This window comes from Vidua macroura, chromosome 2 (assembly GCF_024509145.1).
Source record: "Vidua macroura isolate BioBank_ID:100142 chromosome 2, ASM2450914v1, whole genome shotgun sequence".
NCBI lineage: Eukaryota > Metazoa > Chordata > Aves > Passeriformes > Viduidae > Vidua > Vidua macroura.
In genome coordinates this window covers 108,611,957-108,638,996 of record NC_071572.1, presented here as the reverse complement: position 1 = coordinate 108,638,996, position 27,040 = coordinate 108,611,957, and the positions used below count along the sequence as shown (strand labels likewise).

At 36.9% G+C, this 27,040-nt stretch overlaps 1 protein-coding gene across 3 annotated transcripts in view; it reads left to right on the top strand.

Moving 5' to 3' along the window:
* The window catches only part of ROBO1 (roundabout guidance receptor 1), a 292,886-nt gene that overhangs the window by 38,001 nt on the left and 227,845 nt on the right, over positions 1–27,040 (top strand). For all 3 annotated transcript variants that reach the window (XM_053969867.1, XM_053969868.1, XM_053969866.1), the window contains exon 2: positions 4,431–4,757. In XM_053969867.1, the coding sequence (XP_053825842.1) occupies positions 4,431–4,757 (327 nt within the window). The remainder of the gene's footprint in view (positions 1–4,430; positions 4,758–27,040) is intronic.

Genomic DNA, 27,040 nt, shown 5'->3' with positions numbered 1-27,040 from the left:
TTTTTTCCTTGACAATTATTTGTTGTCTGTACAACAAAACAAACTCAATAGGATAGGTTAGCTGCAGGTATAGGGCAGAAAAGCCACTTTGAGAAAAATACTTTGATTTATCCTTTAGTTATTTTTGCCCTGTAGCATGATGTGATATTGTTTTGCAGTGTGTGCTTGAAATAGTATTCAGAGTCTGCTTGCCTCTGGAGTGTGTATGGTTTGGGTCTTCCATCTTCAAAAAGAATAAACTAGAATTTAAGACAAGGAAAAGGTGAGCAAATCTTATGAGGGGAAAACCAGACGAAATTAGTTTTATGACTTCTAAGAGCAGCAACAACACAGAATCCAAGAGGCTCGTAAAAAAGGAAAAGGTTGCAATTTGCATGTCAAAGGCATAAAAGTCCAAGAAGTTTGTGGAGAGATCTGAATTACAGGGCACTTTCAGCACAGGAAGAATGAGGTACTTACTATTTGGAGGTATGTTTAACCTGAGGATTAGGGCAAGATTTCTAACCACTAGCACGAGAGACTTATGGAGCATCTTTCCAGTCAACTTACATAAAACCACAGAGATACTCCCCTCCACTTTCTGAAAATTTTCTGAGAGAGGTTAAGTTGTTACTGGAAACACTTGGGAATTGGGGGAACTCTTATGATCTGATTATGTATAATTGTTTGCAAGGATCTCCTAACACTGCTTTTTAACTTGTGGTTTTGTTTGTTAGCATTTTACTAATAACTTTGATAGCAATTAGGCTCAGTTACCCAGATCTTACATAGGGTTTCAGTAATGAAAAGAAAAGAGCAAGGTTCATGTGCTCTGAAAATCAGTGTTAAATGCAGTATTTGTGGAATGGAAAAGAAACAGGGCCAAGAGTATACTGGCCCTTAGGAATTTGGCTAAGGATACAGTCTGTCACACTGTATTTTATAATACTTATGATAAATCACTATTTAGATATATAGATCTTGGGAGATGAGGTTTTCCATATCCATCTGAGCTCAGGTTTAGATGGACTGATGCAGTTTGTTCCAATACCACAAACTTTTTTGTTTTCCTCTGAAGGACAACATGTTTGTACACAAGGGGTACATAGTGTTTGAACCCCTGATATGAGCAGCTTTCATATTCAAATACACTCCCTACTGTTTACTGATAAGTTTTAATATGCTACCAAGAGGATGTTGTAAGTTGGGAATAAAGGAAAATCTTAGTTTCTACAAATTTGTCATTTATCTAATGCAAGTTTTCTCTGTACCTTCACATCTGTTTATGTCATTGTTTGAGTTCTTGTAAAAATTGTTGTGGTGCAGCCCAACAGTTTCCAGAAACTGGAAACATGATTTCATATAATTGTTCTTTTAAGCAGCAGCATGAAATAATTAGTATGGGGTACTTTAATTGGTGGTATCCAGTTGACTTTTTATGAAAGACTTGAATCATAATAAAAGCAGAGAACGCAAGCTGTTTAGTTCCTATAACCCAGTGCTGTCATCTTTGGGAAAAAGAAACAGCAGTTCTGTTGTATATTTAATGGCAGACCCAGTATGTATTAGGTGCTCAGCTTTTGGAAGGATTTCTGACAGGAAAATTGTAGGATTGGTGTTCACTCTTAGGATTTATGTTGATAATTGAAGCTGCTTCTTCTCAATAAAAGGTAAATGCAGCTTAAATAACTAGCTAAAAGAAAAGGAATATTAAAAAAAAAAAGAAAAAGTGTAGATATGTAAAAAGATTATAACTTGGTTGTCAAGGCCATTATACCCCTCAGGCAGTTGTCACTAAATCTGTGCTTACTGCTCACTATGTGCCAGTCAAGTAATCATGCAACTTTTGTCCCTTTCTGATCTAAGCAGTGCTATGAAATTTACTAGAGGAATGTTACTTTATAAAATGCTAAGATATATTAAAAAAAAAAAAAAAAAAGACATTTCTGTTATTTATCTTCTCCAATATTATCCAGCAAAGATAAAAATATATATGAGCATTCCTGGATGATCCTGAAGGATTTTTTTCCCCCGCTTAGGGTTTTGAGTCTCAGTTTTCAAGAAAGTTTAGAGGTCAGTCTTTATGCTTTCATTGTGTACAGTGCTTGAAGTACATGTGCAGCCAGTTAAATGTCAGTGTGGAAAGCTTGCATACAATATATCTGAAAATGGTATTTCATTTATTTGTGGTCTGGGCTAGGCTGACAGAAACAATAGGATACTTGTACTGTATTGTGTGCTGGCTAGCTAGAATTGCTTGTGAAAATACAAACACGGTACATACTAGCATATGTCAAAACTTTGGTTTTTAAAAGACTTCTTAACTGCCTTTTAAACATCTTACATTGAAATTGCCTTTTTATTTTTCCAGAGCATCTTAGAGCAATTGATTTTAGCTCTGTAATCCTTTGTTTCAACACCTTTCCTTGGGAATTACATAGGAAGTGAGTAAAAATATAAACAAAATAAGGTTTTTAATCCCTCTCTAGGCATTTTTACCTTGGAAATAGGGATTTGAAATTGGCCGACACACTTGTTAGGGCAGAAGTATTCAATGAGGGGCTTTTCACAAAAGCTGTGTAAAAGTTTGGGATGAGTAGACAAAGATGCAGCTTTGCAGTGACTGAGATGTGTTCTCAGGGAACACAGAAGTCTATTAGAGGCTTTTTTAGCTGCTGCAAAACATCAGTGCTCGTTGGCATAATTTTCTTGTGCTCTTAGCTCTCCTTTCACTGGGTTTGGCCTGTGCCAAACCTCTTGGAGGTGCTGCTTAAAATTTGTCTTTGGTGTGATGTGCAGGCTTGGGCTGTGCCAGGGTGTGTAGCCAGCAGAAGGGTTTGGAAGCTCCTTGGCTTCTGTTCTGTCTACCCAAACCTTATCTGAAGAGGAGGTTTATTGCTGTTTGAGATGTTTTGTATTTTAATGATCAGTAAAATTCATGTAAAACTACCTGTTTTACTACATACAGAATGCAAATGTATTTCAGTGTAGTCTGGCCATACTGACAGATTTTTTGAGCATGTGGTAGTGCTAGCTGATTAGCTGAACATTTAATTATCTTGAGGTAAAGAAAATATTAAATAAAATGAAAATTGTACATTTTAGAATATTTTTATATATGTATAGATATGTATGCATGCATGTATGTATATATGACATATTTAGCATATATTTAAAACAGTAGTCCCTGGACCTCTCCTCTTCTTGTCTCCTTTCCCTGTTTCCATATCAGTTTATGGTCTATTAACCTGCTGTGAATAGATTTGTGTTTCTGGTGCTTCACAGCTGTTCAAACCCCATGTTATTAATGTTAATAAAGAATCTTGGCATCTGAGATTTTAATAATCAGGAATTAGTGACCCAAGAGACTAATTTTTATCCATGGCAAAGTTGTGCTTCAAGAAAGAGAGAAATAAGGAAAACAATAATTTAAATTTGAGTCAACATTTTAAAACCCTGAACATTTTGATACGTGTTTATTCCCAGTTTGGAATTCTTGGGTATCCAGTAGATTATCATATTTGTCTGTGGTATATATCTATGCAGACTATTACTGGGGTTGTTTGTTTGTTTCTTTGTTGGGGTTTTGGGGCTTTTTGTTAGGGTTTTTTTTTCATTTGTTTTGTGTTTTCTGTTTGGGGTTTTATGTTTTGTTTTTAATGCAAGTTATCAGCTCAATTTTTTAAATAGTCTGAAATGGAATACTTTTCTAGAGGAGCATCTTGTTTAGAAGCACCTTGTCTAGGAGAGTATCTTACTTTCTTGTAACTTTTCTTTTATGCTGGATACTCTTGCCTCACAGTTTTTTCTAGATTGGAGGCATCTAGAATTTTATAAAGTAAAAATTTTCCCTGATGCACAAAGCATAAGAAGCACTCAGGCCCTCCATGCATTTATACTTTTACAGCACTACTTTACTAAGAACTTAGGAGATGATAGTACAAGTGAAATAAAGCAACTCTGTGAGCAGTGGAAATGTTAGAGTTACTCTGTAGACATTGCATGAATTAATGGCCTTCCCAGAAGGTTGCGTAAGGTTGGCTATGGCTTTGGGTTATGGATTAGAAGTACCAGTTCTGCTGGTTGAGGTGGTCTGATCTCTGTGGGGTATGTGTAGGGCTAGTTTATGTAGTTCTAGATGTGCATATGCATGACTGTATAAATTTATGTACATGAATAGATCCATGTAAAGATTGATGTGATTTAGGAATCTGGCTGTTCACTAATATTAGGTCCCCTCTTGAGAAAGTGCTTTTGAACATACTCACTTGGGAGAACCTTGCATACGGTGAAGTGCGCTAAGGTTTTCTGTTGTGTACTTCAGGATGTTAATAGCTGCTCTTATCAAATGCTGTGCTGCGAGGTGATGGTTAAGTAGTTGTTTTGCAAAACACCGTGACAGTATCTGGCAGTGATTTCCTGAGAAAATTTTACATTTTTTTACCTTGCAGGTTCCCGTCTTCGACAGGAGGATTTCCCGCCTCGGATCGTGGAGCACCCCTCCGATTTGATTGTTTCCAAAGGAGAACCAGCCACTTTGAACTGCAAAGCAGAGGGAAGGCCGACCCCCACCATCGAGTGGTACAAGGGGGGGGAAAGGGTGGAAACAGACAAGGATGACCCGCGCTCCCACCGGATGCTGCTGCCCAGCGGATCTTTATTTTTCCTGCGCATCGTGCACGGGCGCAAGAGCCGGCCGGACGAAGGGGTCTATGTGTGTGTGGCAAGGAATTACCTTGGGGAAGCTGTAAGTCATAATGCATCGCTGGAGGTGGCAAGTAAGTACATTTCCCTCCTCCCCCCTTTGGTAACAGCCGCTTGCTTTGATGTTATTTGAAGATAAAAATAAGTGTGAGCTGCCTCTGAGGCAGTGACTTGAAAGCAATGAAGGAATTACACGGTTAATTATTATTTATGCAGAGATAGGAAAATAGAAGGGAAGTCAGAAGATGTATCATATCACTGGAGAAATTCAGCTGATTTTGTGCTACTTACATTTTTGCTACTTTCATGCTTCCATAAAATTATGATTGCTTTATGTTTGTACGATTTTGTATACTTAGTTTCAATTTATACATGTTTTTTCCTCTCCAGATAACCATGCAATTTACAGTGTGTAATAGGAAGCAGGATAGCCAGGATTTGATGTAACAAGATAATTGTTGTTGCACAAATAAACACTAGAAAGAAGAATGGCATATTTAGAAACACAAAATTATTATTTTTTTTCTCCAAAAGAACTGGCCCACAAAATTATCTCTCTGGTTTTAAGTATTGGCCAACGGAAGGAGCAGTCAAGTATGTTCACATCAGTTTGTAATGCTTATCTCTTCCTGTATATCCTTTAAACTCTACTTCTTGTAGAGGAAGAGATTGTACATTAAAGTGGTTTAAGCATTCATATGGAGGGCCAAGTGTAGGTCAAAAAAACTCAATTTTGGGGGTACTGAAGTATGAGAGGAAGCCTTGCAATTCAAAGTTAGATGTCTATTTTGAAGTGGCTTTTATAGGCTTCCTTTGTAATGTGTAGCAATTCACCTGGTGTCCTGTTGAAGAGCAGCAGAGAACTGGGTGAGTCACTCTGAAAACACTGATCTCTGTTGACTGAATGATTCATGTTGTTAACGAGCTCTGAAGAGGCCCCTATCTCTTAGATAGGTTAAATGCCACCACTGGTGTATAGTTTTAGAAGAGTTCACAGATTTTCACAAGTCTCACAGAAGGCCAAGGAAATAGACTAAATTTGTGCATTTGCTTGAGCCCTCTGTCTAGTCTCTCACATTCAAAACAATCCCAAGGACTTTGGTAACTACACCAGAAAGATCTCAAGCTTCACATACAACAGTGCAGATATACACGATTAAGATCATGCTGTTTCCGTGTTAACCACTTCTAGTGATAAAAGTAATCAGTGTCTGGGTAGCTGGAAGTATGCTTATCCAGTAAATGTGTAACCTGTTTGAATCATACTCCTTACTCCCAAATGCTGTATCTGGTATCTTGTAAATGTAATTTTGAGTGGGCATTAAGGGTTGAGATCTTGATTTTTATCTAATTGCTGTTTCGTTTATAGCACTTCACATTGGTTCTTAGATGGGGTTTTAATGTTCTATGCTTATTTTGTGTTCTTTTTATTTGTGATGTACCTTGAAGCGATGTGTGAAATGCACAACTTCTCATCAGAACCCAGAAATGTGAGGTGGACTTCAGTGATTGATGCACTGTGCATGCAACAATGCAAATAGTACATAGTTATTAAATTTATTTGTCAACCCTGGCTCAAATAATTTTCATGTGATTATAGTAGAGGGTCTTACTAACAGAGTCTGAATGCAAAATACTGATATTGCCACAATTTTTTTAAGAGATTCAGCCAACTCTTGAGACAAAAAAAAAAAAAAAACCCTTCTTTAAAGTGTGTAAATGTACATAATTTAACAATAATATAGCATTAAATTGTTAATCCTCTTCAAAGTGGAACTCACTAGCCCTTGTATCAAGGGCTTTTATGGAAAAGTAACCACCAACAATGCTGTAAAGAAAAAAGAAAAACCACAATCTATATTTGGAAATAAGATTGTGGATATAATGATATACAATTTTAGTTGCATACTGGGACATTGTAGACAAAGAATTTTAACAGTAAAGGTTATTATTTTAGTAGAAATAGTGCTGTGACAGTGCAGTAGCACCAAAGCACTTTAAATAGCACAGAAGAGGTGAGGAACAAGGAAAGAGTTGAAAGCTGGTGGAATAAATTTGCATTAAATTAAAAAGCTCTGCATTATAGGTGTAATCATTATAAACTGGAGCTGCGTTTGCAGCGGATTGCTACAAATCAGCAAACTGTTCAGTTTAGTTCTCAGCACACCTGTGCTGAGCACCAGAGCATTTACATTTCTATGCCTGTAGTCATACACAGTTGCTTGTTTAGAAAGCCTTATGTTCTAGTTTAATTTTTGTATGTTTGCAGAGTCAAATTGCTTTTGTTTGGTTTCTACTTTCCACAAAGTATAGAAGATGATTAAGAGTGCTCATTATATGCTTTGATGCTACAATTTTAACCAAAAACCTTTTGTGAAACAAGAAGCAACATCATGTTTTGCAGTTTACCTGCTAACTCTTGACTGGAAGAGGCAGCTCATGCCTGCACCAGTTTGTTTCACATGATGGGAAATTTATCACTTTTCTCCGATCATCTCATATAGTAACATATTGTTAGAGGAAATTCCTTCACTTTCCAAAGGCTGTTGTGCACTTCACTTTAGATTCAGGTTAATACTAAAGTTTTCATGTCTGTTATGCCTTCATGCAATTATTTTTCAACTTTCTAAGCATGCTCATCTTTTGAGTTTAATCCACAAAGAGTATTTGTTGCTTATGTAGTCAGGTGGACATCTTCCTTAAGCACACTGTGCGTAGATTCCACAGTTTGAAAGAAAGAAATGTAGTGGGATTTCAAAGCTACAGATTTCAGAAGACTTCACTATATTAAAAGCTGTTTGGTTTTTTTTTAATACCTATGTATTTTAAGAACTTTCAAAGCAGCTTTAGATTTGATTACCACAGGGGAGTAGTAACTTAAATCAGAATTGAAGATGGTTTTCCCTCTGCTTTGTCACTTTCTAGTCATCAGCCTCTCCTTGGTGATTTGACTGACATTTGCATGTCATTTAATCCAGAGGATGCTGCATTTTCTTCCACTGATATATATCTAAGTAATTGTAGTGTTTGTCCTAAATTAATACCATTGATCATGACCTAAATAACATTTACTGTCAGCAAATTGAATTAAATAAGTGTCTTATTTAATATATGGCTCTTATGACCCTTCCAGAATGTTTGAAGGTGTCATGTGTCTACTCACAGCATTAAGGATTTGTTATATCTTTTCCATAGTCCTATTTTATTTTATATAAAAATATTTGTGCAGCTGTATTTGCTTAAGTTTCTTCAGTTATTACCTTGAAATCATGCTCCATCCCCTAAAAATCCTTAAAAACAAGGTGATCCTCTGGCTAGTGAAGAGTGGTATCCTAAATCTACCAAACACGTTATTTAGCCAGCCACTTGATATTTCAGGAATTAAAGTACTTCAGACACTTTGGAGACTAGTAAAACTACTTTCTCTTGCACAGCTCTATGCAAAGAAGCTTGGTAACTTAGTATTACTTGACTTGACATTTTGTTTGAAATTTAGATCTGTCAAATGGGAAGGAGATAAATTTGCATAAAATGTGAATTGCAAGTCAGTCAACTAAGTGATGTAACTCCTGTTTAACTGGGGAATTTATTTTTTTTAAGTTCACTGGGTTCATCTGTATTTGAAATCCCATTTCCACAACTTTTTGAAATGGAGACTGGCTGTATGTGTTCAGAGTCGTTTTGCAGAAGCATGCAGTTTCTGCAGCGTAGCCCAGGAGGGGTGAGATTGGGATAATCAGGGTGGAGGCATCCTCCAGACTGAGGCTGCTCCAAGTCTGTTTCCCTCCCTCTTCCTGACTTCCTGAACTCAGCCTTTTGATCACTGGAGACCTACTTAAATTTGCTCCATGTTTTCTTTTGGAGGAATGTAACTGGTTTTGGATTACTGCCTACCAGTGACACGTTCTCCGGTGGTGAAAGGTCCTAAAGAATGTGGAAAGGGCATGTCCCTGTCAAAATGAAGCTGGGTAATTCTCTCTATAAATGTCAGCTTTTACAGGTGGGAGAAGAAAGTGGAATCATACTTCATCCTCAGAGTAAAGGCTGAAGACTGTTTTGGCTCTCACATTAACAGTTGGAAAACAAAGTCGTTTTTCAGAGTAGAGAAATAGGAGCAGTTTTGAAAAAGTGCATTAGCAGACTGGAAAGTGGCTGCAAGCTGCTTCACGTGTTTGAATCTCTCAGGATTGTCTGGTGAATAGATCCACCTGATTAAGACCAAATTCAGTTATTGGTGTGTGATAATTTGATTCAAGTGTTTTTTTTTTTATGTTATTCTTTTTTGAGGAAAATTGGAACTCTGGATCTTGTGGATGTCTGTTAAGTAATAGTTTTGTAGAACCCTACTCATCTCGAGAGTGACAACAATAGCTTCAAGGGTATATTCATTTTCCTTTCTCCACTCTAAAGATTTTTCAGGCTGTTAAGAAAAATCAAATGCAAATGAATTTGGTTATGTTTGCTAGTCAGGGACTCTGCAAATCAGTTTTCCAAATCATATTTCTCTGAGACAAACTTATTTCTCTTTTGCCAGAAAAATTCTTTCCCCTCATCAGAGTGAATTTTTAGAGAAGATATATATTTATGACCAGGGTATTTGGCATGATTCTTTCATGTGTAGCTTTTTCATCATCATAACATAAGTTCCAGTGCATACTAGATGACATAGTTCTAAAAATACTTTGTTACAGTTTTAAGGTTATAGAATCTGAAGATCAGTGATGACTTCCCTGTAGTTCATTTTCCTGTTATGCAGAATATGAGCTGCAAAATTCTTTCTCACTTTGCACTAGTTTTAGGCAATATACAGCCTTCCTGAGTTCTTGATTGTAGTATTACCTGCAAATTATGCAATATTGTCAGAATTCAAACTATGAAATTTGTGTAAAGGACCTTATGTGTAATCACTGGCATGTTAAGAGTGTGGGATGAACAACTCCGTTCTTCAGCTGCATGACAACGAGTAAAACATTTTGGATACGTATCAGAACTTCCATCATTTGAGGCACCCATGTGCATGGCTGTTCATGTTGCTTACAGTTTTATTTGGCAAAGTCTCACAAAAGTCAGGGCTTCATTTCAAGTGTGTGGTTGGTTTTAAGGTATCACAAAAGGTCTGTCTTCTTTGAGTCTTCTGCCTGCACTCATGAATAAATGGATAAAATAATAGAATTACTGGTTGTGCATGCTGTAGAGGGGTTTACGAGGTTAATGTATGCATTAAGGAATAAACTTATGTACAGATTTAAGAAAAAACAAAACCCTAGAGATTTTTAAAAAAACAACAACGACCAAAAAACAATCTAGGGACAACTAAAGAAGTGAGACATGACAGCTTAAATATGCTTCTACCTGTAAGTTTATAAGTTTGGTATGGCAGGCAGAGCTTCATTCTGTTATGTCTAAGTCTATTATTAAAGGAAATTTCCATGTTTATTATCTAAAATACAACTTGTATGTATTTGGAAATTTGTAAGGTTAGTTCTTAAAAGTCTTAAAAATCACGAGACTCATATTTTAGGGTTTTGGTTGTTCTGTGGGGATGTTTGGAAGCCTCTTCTGTATTACACCTGAAGTGCTAAGATTCACTAGATTTTGGAAGCAAACTAAGAGGACTTTGATTGCTGATGTGTGTTGACATATTTGAGCATTATAGCTAATTCTGTATCAAAGCAGTTCACAGGAGAGTGTTACTGTCAGTGGATTACAATGATACTTTAAAAATGAAAATTTTTCATGGATGCTATTACCTGAGACTTTCAACCACTGTGAAAACAGAGCACATAAAATATTCCTATTCAATGCAGTTATCTACTCCTGCCAAGATCAGGGCAAGGTAATGTACACTTTGCCTGAAAACTGTTCTTACATGTCTGTATTTTCCCAGAAACTATGCAGAACAGAGCAAGTTAGAAGTACAAGTCTTGATGGGTGGTGATACTGTAAATAAATAGATTATTCTTAAGCTGATGAGTAATTTAGGATGTTGCAGTGGCCATGCTGGGATGGATGATTAAGCAAAATTAGATGTTTTGTAGTCCTGCCAAAAATTGCTGTGCAGCTCACTGAATTCATAAATCAAACAATGTAGTACCAGTCTTTTTTGTGGAATGGCAGCTCTGATGGGTAAAAGATTATCTGAAGCCTTGAACCAAAACTGGGGAATCTGGCTCTTCAAATGAGGTGAAAGCCTTGCTTTGCACATTTTGTCATCAAGTTGTTAGTTTCAAAGAAAAAAATGGAATCAAAATTGTTCAGGTTGAAGGGTCTTCTATCAAGCATAATCCTGATACAAGTATTTAAACGTTTTTCCTGAATCCAGCCAACACAGGGAATTGATACTAAAGATATCCTTAGTTTGGCTATTCAGAAGCCTGTGGAAGACAATTTGGACTCTTAACATTGAGTGTAAATGGGAATTAAGGCAGATATCCTACTTGCATGAAGAAGGAAAAGGACATTTTAATACCACAGTTTGTTTTCAGTGTCTGAAGCTTGTTTTTCCTCCCTTCCCGTGTCATTAAATGATGTGCTGTTCAACAGTTCTCCAGCCTGTGTGTGTGCCTCTGGGCTGGGAAGGATTGAGCAGAGTTCAGAGGGAGCTCCTTAATGCAAGTTATCAAATTAACTGGGACCATTGGCTGTCTCCTCATTTTTCCTGATTGTGAGGTTCCTCTGGTCTGAGGGAGTCTTTATGTGGTGTTTTCATCTAAGAGGTGTCTAGTACATTTTCTCCCAGTTTCTGCTTTAGACTCTTGATCTTTCTTTCCCCTCCTTCTCCCTCCCCCAAGACATCTTGGTAGAACTAGATGAAGATCATTTCTATTTTTATAAGTGTTTCCATTTCCTAGCTGATGATACAGGACATACGCCTGTAGGCAGAAGTATAAAGTCAGACAAGTAAAATGCTGACTAGTAATCCTCATGCATTGGTTGTTCTGATGCTTTTTTCCCCCAGTATGACACTTTAAAAAAAAGTTTTTCTGAAGTTCTTAAAGACTTGCTTCTGAGTTAATATTTGGAAATAAATTTGTGTTGTGCCAATACATTTGTATATTAATTGAGAATATTTGGCAAATACTCCTCATTAATGAAATATTATTTTGAATTATCATTCCCCAGAAAACAAAAGTATCAGCTGTGTTTAAAATTTTGAAGAAATTAATTTTTATTTTCCTTTTTTACTGTCATCAGGTTAAAACCTTTCTTTGAGATCATACTGCTGGCAAAGATAGATTTGCATCTTTGTGTCTGTGAGCTGTTCTGATGAGAACTGTCTGACTTGACTTGCATCCTGTATGTAAATTGATTTCAGCTGATCGCTTTGAATTTGAAAGAAATTTAATTTGAAAACTGCCCTGTTCCACTCCCTGAGGTAGTAGATGCTTCTCTACGTCATCTGTTAAGCAGTGCATAGTCAGCATATGTCTGTTCCTCTCCTATTTAAACTGTGTTCTCCAGAGAAAGAGAAAGTCCCTTTAGACCAGGCACACATCTGCTGACTCTCTCCTACTAGCAAAGCAACTGAAAAGATATCGTTCCTGTGATTAAAAGAAATATGTCTGGAGGCGCTTAGTTTTTGTTCAATTAATCAAAGATTAAACACATGTGGACTCTCTAAACTGGGCTTCTTTGTGCTTCTATGCTATCAAAATTGATTGGGAAGAGGAGCTGTTAGAGCTGGCTAGACTGAAATTTAATTTTTTACCTATATATGTGCTATATAATTCAATTCCAAAAGGTCATGATAAGGTGGAGGGGAAAAAACACACAAAAAAAAAAAACTTGTTTGTTAGTTTTGAATTAATTTATAAGTTTAAAATATTTGAGCTTAAGGAAAAAAAGGGAGAAGTGTCAAATATTTTTTGTAACACTTGCTTTTAAAAGTAAAAAAAAAAGAGTCTTAGGGTTGTGTGATTGGGCTACTTTATACATAGTTGCCATTTTGGTAACCATTTCCAGATGCAAAGGCATTTTTGGTTGCTTTTGTTCCTCAATTCCTGTTAGTAAATGCTTTCCTGGCAGAAGCTGTTAGTGTTAAAAGTCTGGTTTTCAGCTCAATGACTTATCCTTACTCAACAATAATACTTCTGATAGATTGCTTTGTAAAAAACCTGCAGGCTTTCCTCTGATGTTAAAAGAAATTAATGATTTTTTTTCACCTGAAAGTATACAGAATACATGGACAAAAAAATGCTGCAAGAGTAAGATGGCAATAATTAAGCAGATTCCTTGAATGCCATGCTGTTCTTAAATTTTCCATCAGACACTAGCAAGTCTCTCTTGTAGACATCTTTATCTGAAGAGAATTTGTATGGCTCCAGTTTTATTAGTGGAATTAGTTCTTTGGTGTAGTGTGTGGTGCGCTTTTAAAACAGAAAAGGCTCCACTGATAAAGTAACTTTACTGAGATTTTTTTTTAATGGTGTCTTTTAGACTGGTCTTTGTAATAATACCTATGATTTTGGTTTCTTAAAAGATCAAGTTTTCCTCAAAATATATGAAAACTTACCTATGTTTCACTTTCTGAATAAACATAAAATCCAGTGTTAAGGTCTGTCCTTTCATAAGTAGACATCAAGCAGCATTTTTGGCAAGATACATCATATGATAGCAAAGTTTATACATAAAATAAAATGTATTAGACTTGTAGTAATAATTGCTGAAGAAGTGGCCACTGAAGTATTCAAAACTGCCATCATGGAATTAGCTAGTAAAATATAATAAAAATCTCAGTATTTAGCTCTTCCACTCTGAAAGGGATGAACCAATCCTTTGATATTAATAAAAGGTGTAATGGTAAGCATTGCAAATTATTTCATTTTAACATGGTAACTGAAGTAATTAGGTTTTTATACCCAAAAACAATCACAATATTTTTTCCAAAGTAGAAAACAAAATCATAAAGGTTATCTCACTTTAGTAAATTTTGTCTCTATAAGAAGAAAGAGAATCAAGGGCTACTTCTATTCCAGCACCTTAGCATTGTTTCCCTTTTGCAAGAATACCATGAGAAGTCCTCTCTCCTCTATTTGTAAGTAGATGTTTCAAAAGAAGTTCTTAAAGGCATTTTATAATATTTAAATATGGCCATATTTGGGAATGAAGGTGGTCTTACTGTTGCTGTTTTCTAGACAGAAAAACTGAGGCAGGAAGAAATTGAATCTTTATTTCAGACAGTCACAAAAATCTGTCAGCTCTGGAGAGATTTGGGAGCTATCTTGCAGTTCTGTTTGTTCCTCACAAGACTGCTCTTCATTGCTCTGTTTTAAGGACTAATTGAAATGTTTCATAGCAATTTTTAGCACTAACTACAAATAACTTTGGAAACCCTTTGAAATGTTCCAAAAATTGCCCCTTTTGTGTGGTGCTGGGATAAAAAATGAGTTCTCTAACTTGTAATTTTCCATTTTCCTGGATTTATTCCTCTAGAGCCTGTATTGCTGATTCCCTATGGCTGTGGGCCTCCTTAGTTTTTTATTTTCTCCCTGCCAGCTGCTCATGGCTCAGATGAATATATCAAGATGATTGAGTCTTTAACCCTCTGCTGCCCAGACAGCGAAGGCCAAAAATGAAATATGTAGGTGCTGTAGAAGAGGCTGGACACGGGGACACTTGTTTTTTTTCTTCTTTCAGTTTACTGTGTTCCTGCTGGGCTTAGGACTGCTCCTGCAGGAGCAGATAAGAGTCACTGATTTTAATTTCACTGATGCTCAGGGACGGGTGTCTAAATTCAAATTCAGACCCTTTACTTTATTACATGGACTCAGTGAGGCACTCAGTGCCATGGTTTAGTTGATAAGGTAAGGTTAGGTCACAGGTTGGACTTAATGATCTCAGAGGTCTTTTCCAATCTAGTTTATTCTGTGGTTCTGTGACAGAGGTATGTAAAGATTTATGTGCAGGCCAGGAACTTCCAGACTATCTGCTCCAGCAGCGTGACCTCCTTTTGGAGAGATTGTAGTCCCCATGCAGGACTGGTGCTGCCTTCCCCTCTCTGTTTGTTGTAGGGGTTCTTGGGGCACCAGTTTATTCACAGTCCTCCTTGATTATCCAGTAGATCCAGCAAAACTATCTCTGAAGAGCTCATCACAAAAGGTGTGTGAGCTCGAGAGCCTGGTGTGGTTGTCGTCCCTCCTCTGGCTTAGCCCAGTTTGGGGCAGATGCTCTGGAGGACCCAGCTTGCTCCAGCTCTGCCCCACACTGCCCCTCTGTCTCTGGACAGGCAGCTTGAGAAGGTGGGGAAGTGCTTGAACTGTTGCACTTCCATTCTAGCCCCTCGGCCATCACCCACGTTCTTTTGTTCCTCCCATGGCCTACTTCTCCTCATTCCCTTTCTCTCTTTCCCGCTCTCCTGTGGGCTAAGCAAATTGTTTAGCACAGTACACGATGTGCAGTCTTTGCTCTAGGCCATCATGGGATCCAAGAAAAACCATCTTGCAGAGTTGGATTCAGCCTTCAGGCTTTCAATTAGTTATCCCTGTTGTAGAGGGAGAATTGCAACTCATGCATATTTCTGCTCCATGTCATGGAAGAGATGCAAAGCTTCAAAGTTAGGAGGGTAGAAAATGGGAGCAGTAATTAGCAGTTACAGTCCCTGGTTTTGCTCCTTCAGTGTGCTGTCATCATTTAAATATTTTGTTACTGGAAAGAAGAAAGTAAGCTTAATTTTTTCCTGACTTCAATTATGACAAAAAAGAAACCTGATTTAAACCAGTCTTCCTTGGGGATTAGATGAGTGTGAGTAGAGCTTGTCTGTAGAAGAGCAGTGGAAACTAATGTTAAAAAATGTACTTACTTTTCTTCAAATTATCTGACTGCTTTGTGGAAAGAGTCAAGCAGTGACCCTTTCCCCTAAACACGCATACACAGACCCATTGGGTTGGTAGATAGAGGTGGAAAGCATAGATGTGCATAGTTCCAAATGCATTTACCCAATAATCATCAGTCACTATTTGCAGGATTTGCACATAAGACAAGTAAGATAAACAAGATAAAAAACCTAGATAAAAGCAGTAGTGGTAATGCTAAGTCCACTCACCATAATTGAACTGAATGGCCTGGCAAGTATATGCTTGCATTGAAATGCCACATCTGAACATGAAAGGTATATGTTCAAAAGTTTTGCATTATGGGGCCATAGTCTGTTAAGGCAGTGATGCTTAACAGGACCTGGAATCACATTAGATAGTCTTAAGATTTTTAATTGAGCTGTGAAATGCAAGTACAGAGATAAGGTACAGGTGACTCATCAGTGAGGTGATTACTGGAATGCTGAATCCACTCATGCACAAAAAAGGACACTGGAAAGTTGAAACAGGCTCAGAAAAGTTGCACAGATTATTCCAGATTTCAAAAGCTTGGGATACATAAGACTTCTGCTTAACCTAGTGTAGTTTTATTAATGCAAATGTATAGAGTTAACTTGAGGCTACAAGTCAACTCATAGAGTATAGAAATGCCAACGAGGACTGTAATTCCATGACCGTAGACGCAGGGATTCTGTCTCCATTAAACTATACATATGTGTACTACCCTGACCAGAGCTACAGATTGAAAAAGGTAATAACAATTCTGTGCCTATGAAGTAAATCAGTAGGTAAAACACTGCTTATTTTGCTGTATTTAAGTTTTCATACTGCTCTGGGAAGTTAAATTAGCACCAGAGTTTATTTCAGTACTGTTATTTATTCTTCAATTAAGACTACAGTAAGGGAAGTCATAGGATGAGATTTAAGTGTACAGTTTGCTGTTCAGACTATTCAGGCTTCCTAAGAAAGTTAGTGTCTTGAAGAAATACTGTTATTCTTTAGCAAATTCAAGCAAAGCAGAAGAGGCAGAAGAGAACTTGAGTCACATTGTTGGAAAAGCAGTAGCTTATAATAAGCTCTTCTTTCATTGGAAATATTATTTCCTTTGGTCATATCATACTGAAATGTGGAAATGTGTATTTTAAAGTTTTTGGGTTTGTGTTTATTTAGTTTTTTTAAATGTTCCCTTGAGGTATTCCTATATTGATATGAACTGATACATGAGACTGCATGAAGCTCCGTGTGGTATCTTTAGAGTTAAAGAGGAGAGCAGAAAGTTTGAATTGGTCTGTGGTCTACATCCAAAGGCATTAACTATTCACCAGACTTTAGTTACTGTCTCTGTCTGTAATTCATCTTGATGGCATCTTGTAAAAGCCATAGACCACCAAAAGAGCAGGAAACAGCTGAAAGGAACTGGTTTTGCACTAGTCTTGCTCAGCAGATCTTTTTTAAAATTGTCATGATATGTGCACAGCACAAAGCAGGTAAAGTTTTTTTTTTTTTTTTTAATTCATCAGCCTGTGGGCACTCAGCTACTCAGCTTCATCATATCAAGCTGGGATTTTGTAAGAAAATGAAGTCTTGCCCAGTGGCAGAAGGTGCCAGTCCCTCAGGGCTTCATACCTCCTCACTTTTCTCCCCTCTTCCCCTTTTTCTCGGGGCTCTTAAAACTGTAGCTGTTTTCTGACAATGCTGTTTGTTATACCTGCAGTTTTAGAACTTAATCAGCCATCTTATGTCTTCTCTTCTGGATCTCAGGGTTTTGGTATTCTTTGGAGTGTGGGGTTGGGGCAGCTGCAGGGGCTTAACTTGGGAACAAAGGCTTCTGAAACTGTCCAGAAGGTTTAGGGAGGGAAGGAAAGGCCACTCACATGGCAGGCCTGGAAATAGGATCGTTACCTACAAGGAACCAAGGAAGCTATTTTTAATGGAGTTGTCCAAGCTAGGTAAAATTTTGTACATCTGTTATTTCCAAAGATTTATATTTTTTGAATCTGTGTTGACAGCCCCTCTGGAATTTGGTGACTTCTGCCCCTATAAAAGTGAACAGGTTATTGTTCCTGATGATGTGTGGTGCTGGCTCTAAGTTCAACACTAGGCTGTGGCTGAGACCTAAAGCACAGGAGGGTACATTAAGAGTAATGATCTCTTGATTCTTGACTTTTAATTATTTGGGTTTCTGTCTTTCTATGTAAATTATTTGGAGAGATAATAATTACTTCTCTTGGAGGGTATTAGTTTGGCTAAGATGATTTGCTGAGATATATGGCTTACTGTGCCTAATGCCTGATGCTTATTTGCATGTAATTGTTCCCACTGTAGATGTATTGGAGATTCTTCTGGTTGATGAGTTTAAACTGAATCTGAAATATATGTGCGTAGTGGGAATGAACAATCACAGGCAGGCTCTCCTATACGCCTAGCAGAGTATCATACTTTGGAACACATGGCATTACTTTAATTAATTACAAGGGAAACAACTGCATGGAACATTAAGATATGTCAGTGTTCATCTAGATCCAATTGCTTGAAGTAATAAAATTTTAACTTTTTATATAACATACTTTTGGTCTTCTAAATTAAATGTATACTAGCATTATGATTCAAATTGTTTAATTAAGCATATGTGTGTGCATTATATATGTTTTGTGTGTGCATTAGATATGTGCATATCTTACTTGAAATAAAAATTCTGCAGACATTTATTCAGGCATCTTGTTCAAAACTCTGTAAATTTAATACACAGAGAAATTCTACCTTAAAAATAAAATACAAAATACATTTTCAATTACTGCATGCAATAAAGGTCTTCTTTTATGGGCCTGTGCGTGGTTGTTTTTTTTTTTTTTTTTTTTTTTTTTTTTTTTTTTTTTTTTTTTTTTTTTTTTTTTTATCTTAGATTTACTGTATCATCTATAAAGGAAGTAATATGGCCACTATAAAAAATTATGACAGGCTTTGCAGCTTTATTTTTAATGCACTGATTGGGAAATGGTACAGGTTTCACCTTCTTAAGGAACTTCAAGGTTTGTGTGGAAATAAGAGAGCCTCTACAACAAGACTTGGGAAGGAATTGTGCTACACTAGGGCTCATTAGAGGGAAAGAAGCACTCTTTATGAAAGAGGATTTTATTCAAAATATGTTGGAAAGTATGGTCTGAAAGCCCTCTCCCTTTTTATGGATTGAAATAAAGTTAATGCTGGCAGATGCTGCACTTTGTTATAGTGGGGAGAAGCAGCTTTATGGTGATGGGAAGGTAATTGTTTCTTTGTGAAAGCCATGGATATAAGGTAGGATGGTTTCTTTTGGTAATGTGATAAATTTTTTTCTAAATATTGTTTAGCATGCAATTTCAGTGCTGGTTGTTAGGATGGTCAAGTTTCACAAATGCTTTTGGAGCATGCTTTACCATTTTGTTTAGAAAAATAGTAGTCATGATAATTTGGAGCTAATTCATAATAAAGGGTTCCTGGGTAGAGAATTACTGTTTCTCTTGCAGCTTTGTTCTGGGGAAAGGATTAGTGGTGGTGTGAAATAAGACTTGTTAGCCAATAAAAGTCTCTGTGGGACGTACTGTGTATGTCCTGGGGAAAGTTGGCTTTATGGCGTGACTGTGGGCACCTAAACTTGTTCATTAGTGCAGCAGAGGCCAAATCCCTGCAGTTCTGCATCGAGTGCTTGTAATGCACAGGAAGATTTTGGAGGGAGTGTAATGTGAATTCTCCTTTAGCTGCCATTTCAGCATAGATGTTATGATAAATTTAAGGAGGCAGGGAATCTTGCTGTTCAAAATACCTGGATTCTGGTTCAAGATGGAGTAGAAAAAGTCTGTACATGAGGACAAAACTGATTTGTGTTTAGTCATTAGGTGATACAAACATGCTCTTCTGTTAGCGTGTGGAGGGAAAGTTAATTTTAAATCCAATAGCTTCTCATTTATTTAATCGTTTTCTGGTAAGCAGGATACAGAAATAGCCTGGGGTTTTTTCCTCTTTAGTTAAAAATGGGAAACTCTAATGTGAACAGATTTTAATTTATTTTAATGATGGGGAGAATATTTGGCTTTTATTCATGGAATCCTGTACTTAGCTTTTACCTCAGCCTTAGGCACATTTCCAGTAAAGGAGCCGTTAATCTCTATTATTACTACTATTTTTCATTTATCTTTTGAAGACCTAGTTATCTTGAGAAACTTGTCTGTCCTTAAGATTCACTTTTATTTGCTATTTTTCTTTCTTTACATATTTTTGTTCCCCTAGCTGGGGTTTATCTCTCCATGAAGTGATCTACATTAATTTAGTCCATATAAATAGACTGGTACAAAGTCTGCAAAGTATATCTTATTTTGATATGGAATATTTGCAAAAGAAAAATAAATTACTTGAGGAGGAAGGCTGTGTCTACAGCAAAGTTCAGTGAAACTTCTGCACATTCATAGAATATATCATTAGGATAATACTACTTACAGAGGCAATGTTGTATCAGATCTCTGGGCTGTTTGTTACTCCAGGTGGGCTGTAACCATCTCTATTAGGTGGCATGTTGACAGTTTCCTGAAGCAGCAGATAAAACCTGCTGGAAGGACAATGCTTACTTACTCACCTGGCTTACGTGACTTTGGCAAGCTCAGAGTAATTTTTGATCATATCAGTCAGCATTTAGCAAGCCAAGTAATGGAGATATTTTCCATTTTAGATGATTTGCACAAACAGCCTAGATACTTTGCAGTCTGTGTTTTCAGAGTGGTCAGCACTGGTGTGCTCTTTGATTTGTGCACCAGTAGTACAAATTTCAGTTTAGTTTGTTTTATATTTGAAATAAGCAAGTGCTCTCACGGAGGTGTTTAATGAGGTTGGTTGTCCATTGTCTCTTTCTACGAACAATTAGAGAAGATGATTGACTTGGTGTGATGTGGCCTTGCATGTTTATAGCTTTTGAACATTGTTGAATAATCTGTTTTCTAGTGTGCATTAAGGTCTTTTTCAGCAAGGTTTATTTATTAAGAATAGTAGTTAAAAATAAACCTAGAAGTACTTCTAATAATGTGTTCAAAGATGTATCTTTAGTGGCCTCAGAATCACCATGCTTGGAAGGTTTCTCTGGAGAATGCATTGTCCAGGCTTCCTTCCTAAAAACCTGTCAGCTTTTAATCATATGGAAAGAGTTCAAAATAATGTCAGTGCCAAACTGTGCCTGAGTTTATAAGGGAAAGTAATAGATTTCAGGTTGTCATTAATCTGATGCAGCAAAGTGACTCTCTTAGCTGTTCCTCATAACTTCACCACTTTCTTTCTTATGGGGGAAATCAAGATATGCACCAATAAAGTTAATATTGATCCAGCAGGTCTTTTTAGAGCTGTACTCTTCCAGACTTTTCTTAGTGGATTTTTGTTTTTGTGCGCACAGTCATGTGTGAGAAAATGAGAGTTCTGGTAAATGAAGTGTGAGATTGCCTTACATTTTCTGCTAATTAAATGAGATTCTGTAAAAATATATTAATTTTTGGTTAAAAATGTATAATGATTATTTCAAAGAAATGAAGTAGACAAAAGTAGAAACCACTTACAAATATATTTTTGTTCAGCCTATGTTACACTAAGCAACAGGAGAAAATACTTAATTTCCTGTATGAATTTTTGCAAATCTATGGCATATAATCTTTCCCAGAGTTTCAGAAGTCACATATTATAAGGAAAAAAATTACCACCCCTATTCTGGTTGTCATGTCTTTGGTTGGCTTATTTATATTTACTTCATTGTGTTCATATTATGATATGTTGACAGAGCTGTTAATTATCTTCTTATCTGTAAGCAAATATAAATTGAATAACTTTATTCTAATTAATTTTTGTTTTGTTTTTATTTTTCCTCCTAGAAGACTATTAATTAATATGTCAAACACTCACCACCACCCTTTCTCCCCCTCTTCAGTTTAAAGGTATAGATACTGAGCAAGTCAAGAAGGCATTAAGAAAATTTGTTTGGTTTTCACCTTTTTCTGTACTGACCATAGAATGAAATCCAGCATTCCCAGGATCAAATAGAGCTTACAGCCTAGACTAGGAGTGAACATGTTGAAAGAGAGTAGGGAGAGTTGAACAAGCTTCAGGGTGTGGTGGGGTTGTACTTTCTAAGTGCTGTTCTAGACACTTTCCCAGGTAGAGGTAGCAAGTTCCAGCCTTTGGATATTGAACTTGGGCTTTGCCCTATGACTGCTTCCCACCAGTTTGCAACCAGCTGTGCTTCCCACCTGAGCTGGCAGCCTGAAGTGAGAGCCAGACACAGTCCAGAGCTGGTTCACTGCTTGGGTCTCCAAGACTTTTCAGTTCAGATACAGACTAAACCACCCTTCTGTTGCCAGTCCTGTGGGACTGCGCCACAACTCGCTCCCTGTGTGGCAAGATCAGCAATTCTTTGTGCAGTTTGTGTACATGGACATTGTCATCAATGAAAAGAAGATAGAGGAGATGCTAGTGGGAGTGATTTTGTCTCCATCTAGAATAAATAATCTGACTATAGTTTGGAAAGGTTTATTTTATTATCAGTTTTATGTGAGAGAGCTCAGCCTGGATGTCTGTGTACTTTGTTAAGCCTGCAGAGAAAACTTACCAGTAAAGGGACTGGCTATAACTGCTCTGGCTTGCTCTATCTCAATCACAACACATAAACTCAAACCTGGTGTAATCTATCTAATAGCTGCAAGATATAATAGGTAATTAAATATTTGAGAGTTTATATAGGCTCAAAAAGAGCAGCAGCAGAAGCAGACTATTCCTTTTCTGAGGTTTACTCTTCCTTTCTAAGTTTTCTCAAAGAATAAAAAAACAGAAAGGGATTTCTTACATATAGAAATGCACAGCCAGCACAGGCTATTTTGAGTGCACTGGCAATTCCAGTGCTGTGGAGTTCACTTCTCTGGATTGCAGCTGCTGAAGTATTAGGCTGCATTATCCCCATCCTGCAATTGCTCTTGTTACTGTGTGGCTCAGAAAGGGGGGAGTGGAGGATAACCTCAGCCTTGTCCTCTGTATGTGCAGCCCCACAGAGGTGGGGAACTGGCTGATGTGACATGAACTGCTTTTTTGTCAAATTAGGTCAGATGTGCTCTTATGGCTACTGCTTAGTAAAGTTAAGAGGTTTTGGTCCCAGCTTTTTGCCTCTATCCTTCCCTATCATTATTACATCCCTGCTTGGAGTCAGCCTGGCTGCATGTGCAGCCACCATCATGGCAACCTCTTTTGTGAAAATCTGAGTTGAATTATGCAATGTAAACTGTGCAGAATTGTTGTGACACAACATAGTTAGGAAAAGTCTGTGTGCTAGCTGATACTTAGCCTCTATTTAGGCTAACATTTTTAACAGGTATTTTTCAGGGAGGAGAGCTCCTGGTAAAAGAGTGTGAATAAGCAGATGAAAGTGGGAATCTCATCTTGCTGTCAAGAGTTGCATAGAATCATAGGATATCCTGAGCTGAAAGGGACCCACAAGGATCCATGAAGTCCAGCTCCTGGCCCTGCACAGGACACCCCAAGAATCACACCATGTACTCCATTCAATTTATACTTGTGTTGTGCTCAAACAGTTTTAGAAAGAAAAAAAAACCCATGTGGCTGAGACAACCAGAACACATTTGTATTCTGTCACTTCCCTTAGATTAATCTCTTTCCATGTAAAATTTATAAATTGGCCTCCTATATATATTTCTCAGATTTCAATTCCAGGCTAGTAAACATTTTACTTTTATTCTTTCTCCAAGTCAGAAGAACCATTTAATATCCAACATTTCACCATGACTGGAACTAGGTCATTGCTCCCTCAGTCTTCTTTCTGAGGAGACTGGATGAAATTCTGACTTCTGGCAGGGTGACTTTTGTGGGCACTTGATGGATTTTTTTTTTTTATTTTCCTCACATTTTGCACTTCTTCAGCATTCTTTCATAAATAAGGATACTAGATGTGCATGCAGTATTCTTCCTTAATTACGAGTGTAATATAGGGATTGGATTCCAGGCATTTCTCACAGACAAAATACTGATAAAAGCAGGGAGGATTGTGGCATAATACATAAGCATGTATTTGGTAAAGGTATGAAAAAACAATATTCCTTCAGATTCTGTCATCTTTTTGCTGACTTCTCTCTACACAGTATTTATGCCTATGCATTTGCTTGTTTGACTTTAGCCTAATGATCAGCTGCACTTTGAGAATTCCACCTGCTAATGTTCCTTATTTTCACCTGTTATATTAACCTCAAATAATAACATTTCATAGGGACCAGTGCTTCTTGGCTGGATTACACAACTGTGTTTGGTTGCTTGAAACAAAAATCTAATCAAGCTGAAGCAATCAAATTTTCACTGCATGGAAGATTTATTCTTTTAAAGTTTGTAAACTAAAAAGAATTTGTCAATTCTTTTCAATAAAACCATGTGGAAAGAGTTTGTTTGGACCAACTGTAGAAAAACGTACGTGGTGTAGTAGCTATCTGAATAAATCTCTGTTTACTATACTTACTGTTTAGTATAATTTTGTTACATCCCACTGCAGGGTTTTAGGTCAAATTAATAGGAGTGTTCTATAGGGAATAAACACTTATGCATGAAACGTGTGAAACAATATAAACTTTTTAATGGTCAACTTAGTTTTTCTGGAGATAGAATGTAAATGAATGATGAGTCTGAACTTCCAATATAAATGCTTTTTTGGCAGATTTACAAGTTTTATTTTATAAAATTTAAGGGTTGTATAAGTCCCTTATGAGACAGGGGAACAAATTTAACAAGGTAAATTCATTTGTATTTAAAGACACACATCTTTAGAGCATTTGAGTCTTTGTTAAAGGCAACATAGTTGCTCTGTTGATCAGCACTAGAAAAGCCTTGCCTTGCTTCAGCTCAGAGTAAAATAAATTTTTACCAGCTTCAATGAAGTGGGAGCTAATTAAATGAGTAGATATCTTTAGACAATTTGCTGATAAATTGTGCATCTCTTGCATCATGTTAAAAAATTTAAAGTTTCCTTGGTTTCATTTTATGAAAGTTATGTGTTTTCTAGCTTTTGAATTTCTAAGAAGAAATCATATGTCACTGTTGAAAATAATTTTGTTCTGTAGGCTTTTGGATTTTTGGTTGAGATTTTTTTTTCTTTTTTTTCTCTGTATGTGTGTGTGTTTGCTCAGCAACTTAATATCAAGTAAAGTGCTGACATGGAAGGAGTTAAAATATTTATTACAAATTAACATAACATGTGCTGAAATTTTAGTTTGAAAAATTGAGAGCTTTGAAATGCTGAAAAGACTAGTGGTGAACTTTTGATGTGTTTTGGTCTTTTAGCAAAAAATATGGAGATGCATATGGTGTTAAGTTTCTTTTCAACTCTCACGAATTTCACGCCTGATGGAACAGAGTGAGTTGAAGGAGTGAGTGACCAGAGGAAATCTATGAGCCTTTGCTTTCAGTGTGAATCTTTCATGTCTTTGAGTCTTTAATTTTTTTAAAAACTAAAAGGAGCATAAGTGAATACTTGATTCTGGGTCAAAACCACAGTGCATTGTCTCAGAGCCCTGCAATAACTACCAGCCTAGACCATGATGCAAGAGCTTTATACAAAATAATTATTTCAACATTTTTTACAAAAATCTATTCAAACAAACATCTGAACAGCTGCTAGGGTGAAGTATTCACAGGGATTGAGCAAGACTAGAGAGCTCTGCAAATCTCTGAAGCTTCAGAGGCACTCAGAATTCAAGGTCCTTCATCCCACTGCTCGTTGATGTATTCCTGCCTCCTATGCAGACACCCTTGCTATTCCCTGCAAGGGATGCAGCTTTTAGCCACTGACATCTGGCTGACGGACAGCAGCCAGCTGTATTCCATGCCAGCAATTCTGAACTGCATTTTTTATTGGATTTTTTTTTTTTTTAATTTGTTTGTTTGGTGGGGTTTTGGTGTGGTTTTTGTTTGTTTGGGGTTTTTTTTTGGTGTGGCTTCAACACACAGAATGGCTGAAAGAGAATAAAAAGAAGAGCCAGAATACTCGAATACTCTACTAAAGTTTGCTGCTCCTATGGGATCTGAGGATTTGGGTTGAGTCTGTTTTGTTTTTTTTTTTTTTTTTTTTTTTTTGGCAGAGCTGTGATTGTGGAGATGGCCATGTTACACTGTAGATGGTTATTTTGTTCTTTTTCTTATTTCTTTATCAACTAAGATTGTGTCATAAAGTTATTATTCAGAGCCACATTTTAAACATAAAACCACCCAGTCAACTTGCAAGAATCAAGTGTCCAAACCAACAGACAGTTGTTGATGAGATTCTAGTTATTAGCTTTTTTAAAAAAAGAACTGCTCTTTATATGTTTGTCTCAAAAATGCCATTTTAAAACTTAGTGGAACAGATGTATTTTTTACCTAATTGTATAGATTATAGGAAGACTGTTTCTTCTTGGTCTTTTTTTCTTGTTTTGAAATCTACAGCAGTATTTATGATTTTGTAACACCACTATTTCATGTATTGCTTAAAAGGTAAGCAGGGCTTCTCGCAGTATATAAAACAAAGCTCTTTTGCCAGGATGTGGCTTAAAACAATTCTTCCAGGAAGTATTTTTAAAATCTTAGTATTTTTAAAGATTCTTTGCCTGTCTTTGTGCATGTATGTGTATGCACAAATGTGTGCCTATGTGTTTGCTCTCGGTTGTTTGCCTGAAGTGGTGATGCTAACGCAGCACACTCTACATTAAGGCTTCAGGGAACTAAAGTGTGAAGTTCAGCCTCTAGCTAAACATCACCACTGAGCTAATCTACAATTTAGACTGATCCATCAAGAATATTTACAAGGAGGGAGAGTGCAGTTCAAAATTAAACAGCATATGGGTACAGTTATCCCTGTTAAAATGGCCAGCGTGCCTCGTATTGTGTGTGGAAGATAACGGGGACAGGTGGTAATCTGTCTTCTCTGAGCAGAGACAGCTGGTATTTTCCTTGGGCGTCAGTGCTGCCTTTCTGTGTGCTCTCACCTACCAGCTGATATCCTGCTTGTTACAACAATACCAAGTGTGTATTAACCCTTTGATCTACTTCTGTTTGATTTCCAAAGGGGGGGGGGGGGGAGTGTCAGACTACCTGTGCATAAGCTTGGTGATTTAATATTTCTAGTAAGAGAGCTGTGTTCATCTTGGCTTTCTGACCCCTTTGCATGCATTGCTGTGATATTTATCAGCAGATGGCAGATAAAAATCTTCAGTTTATACAGGTTTTTTGTTGTAAATGTGTGATTAAGTTTCATACTGAAGGAAGGGGTGAGAGTCAACCCTCTTTCATTTAGTTCAGGAGAATCTGAAATGTCATATGGCAAAGAGAGAAAATTGTTTTGTAACTTCACTTGTATTTACTTCCAGCCATATTGCTTAACGTTCAGCTACGTGTAATTTCTCCTTTCTGAACACACTAATTTGGTTCCCAGCATGAGTATGATGCTTTGGGGTTTTTTTTCTTCTTTCTAAGAAGAGCTTTATTACTCACAGCTGTTTTTTCTCTTAAATATTTAG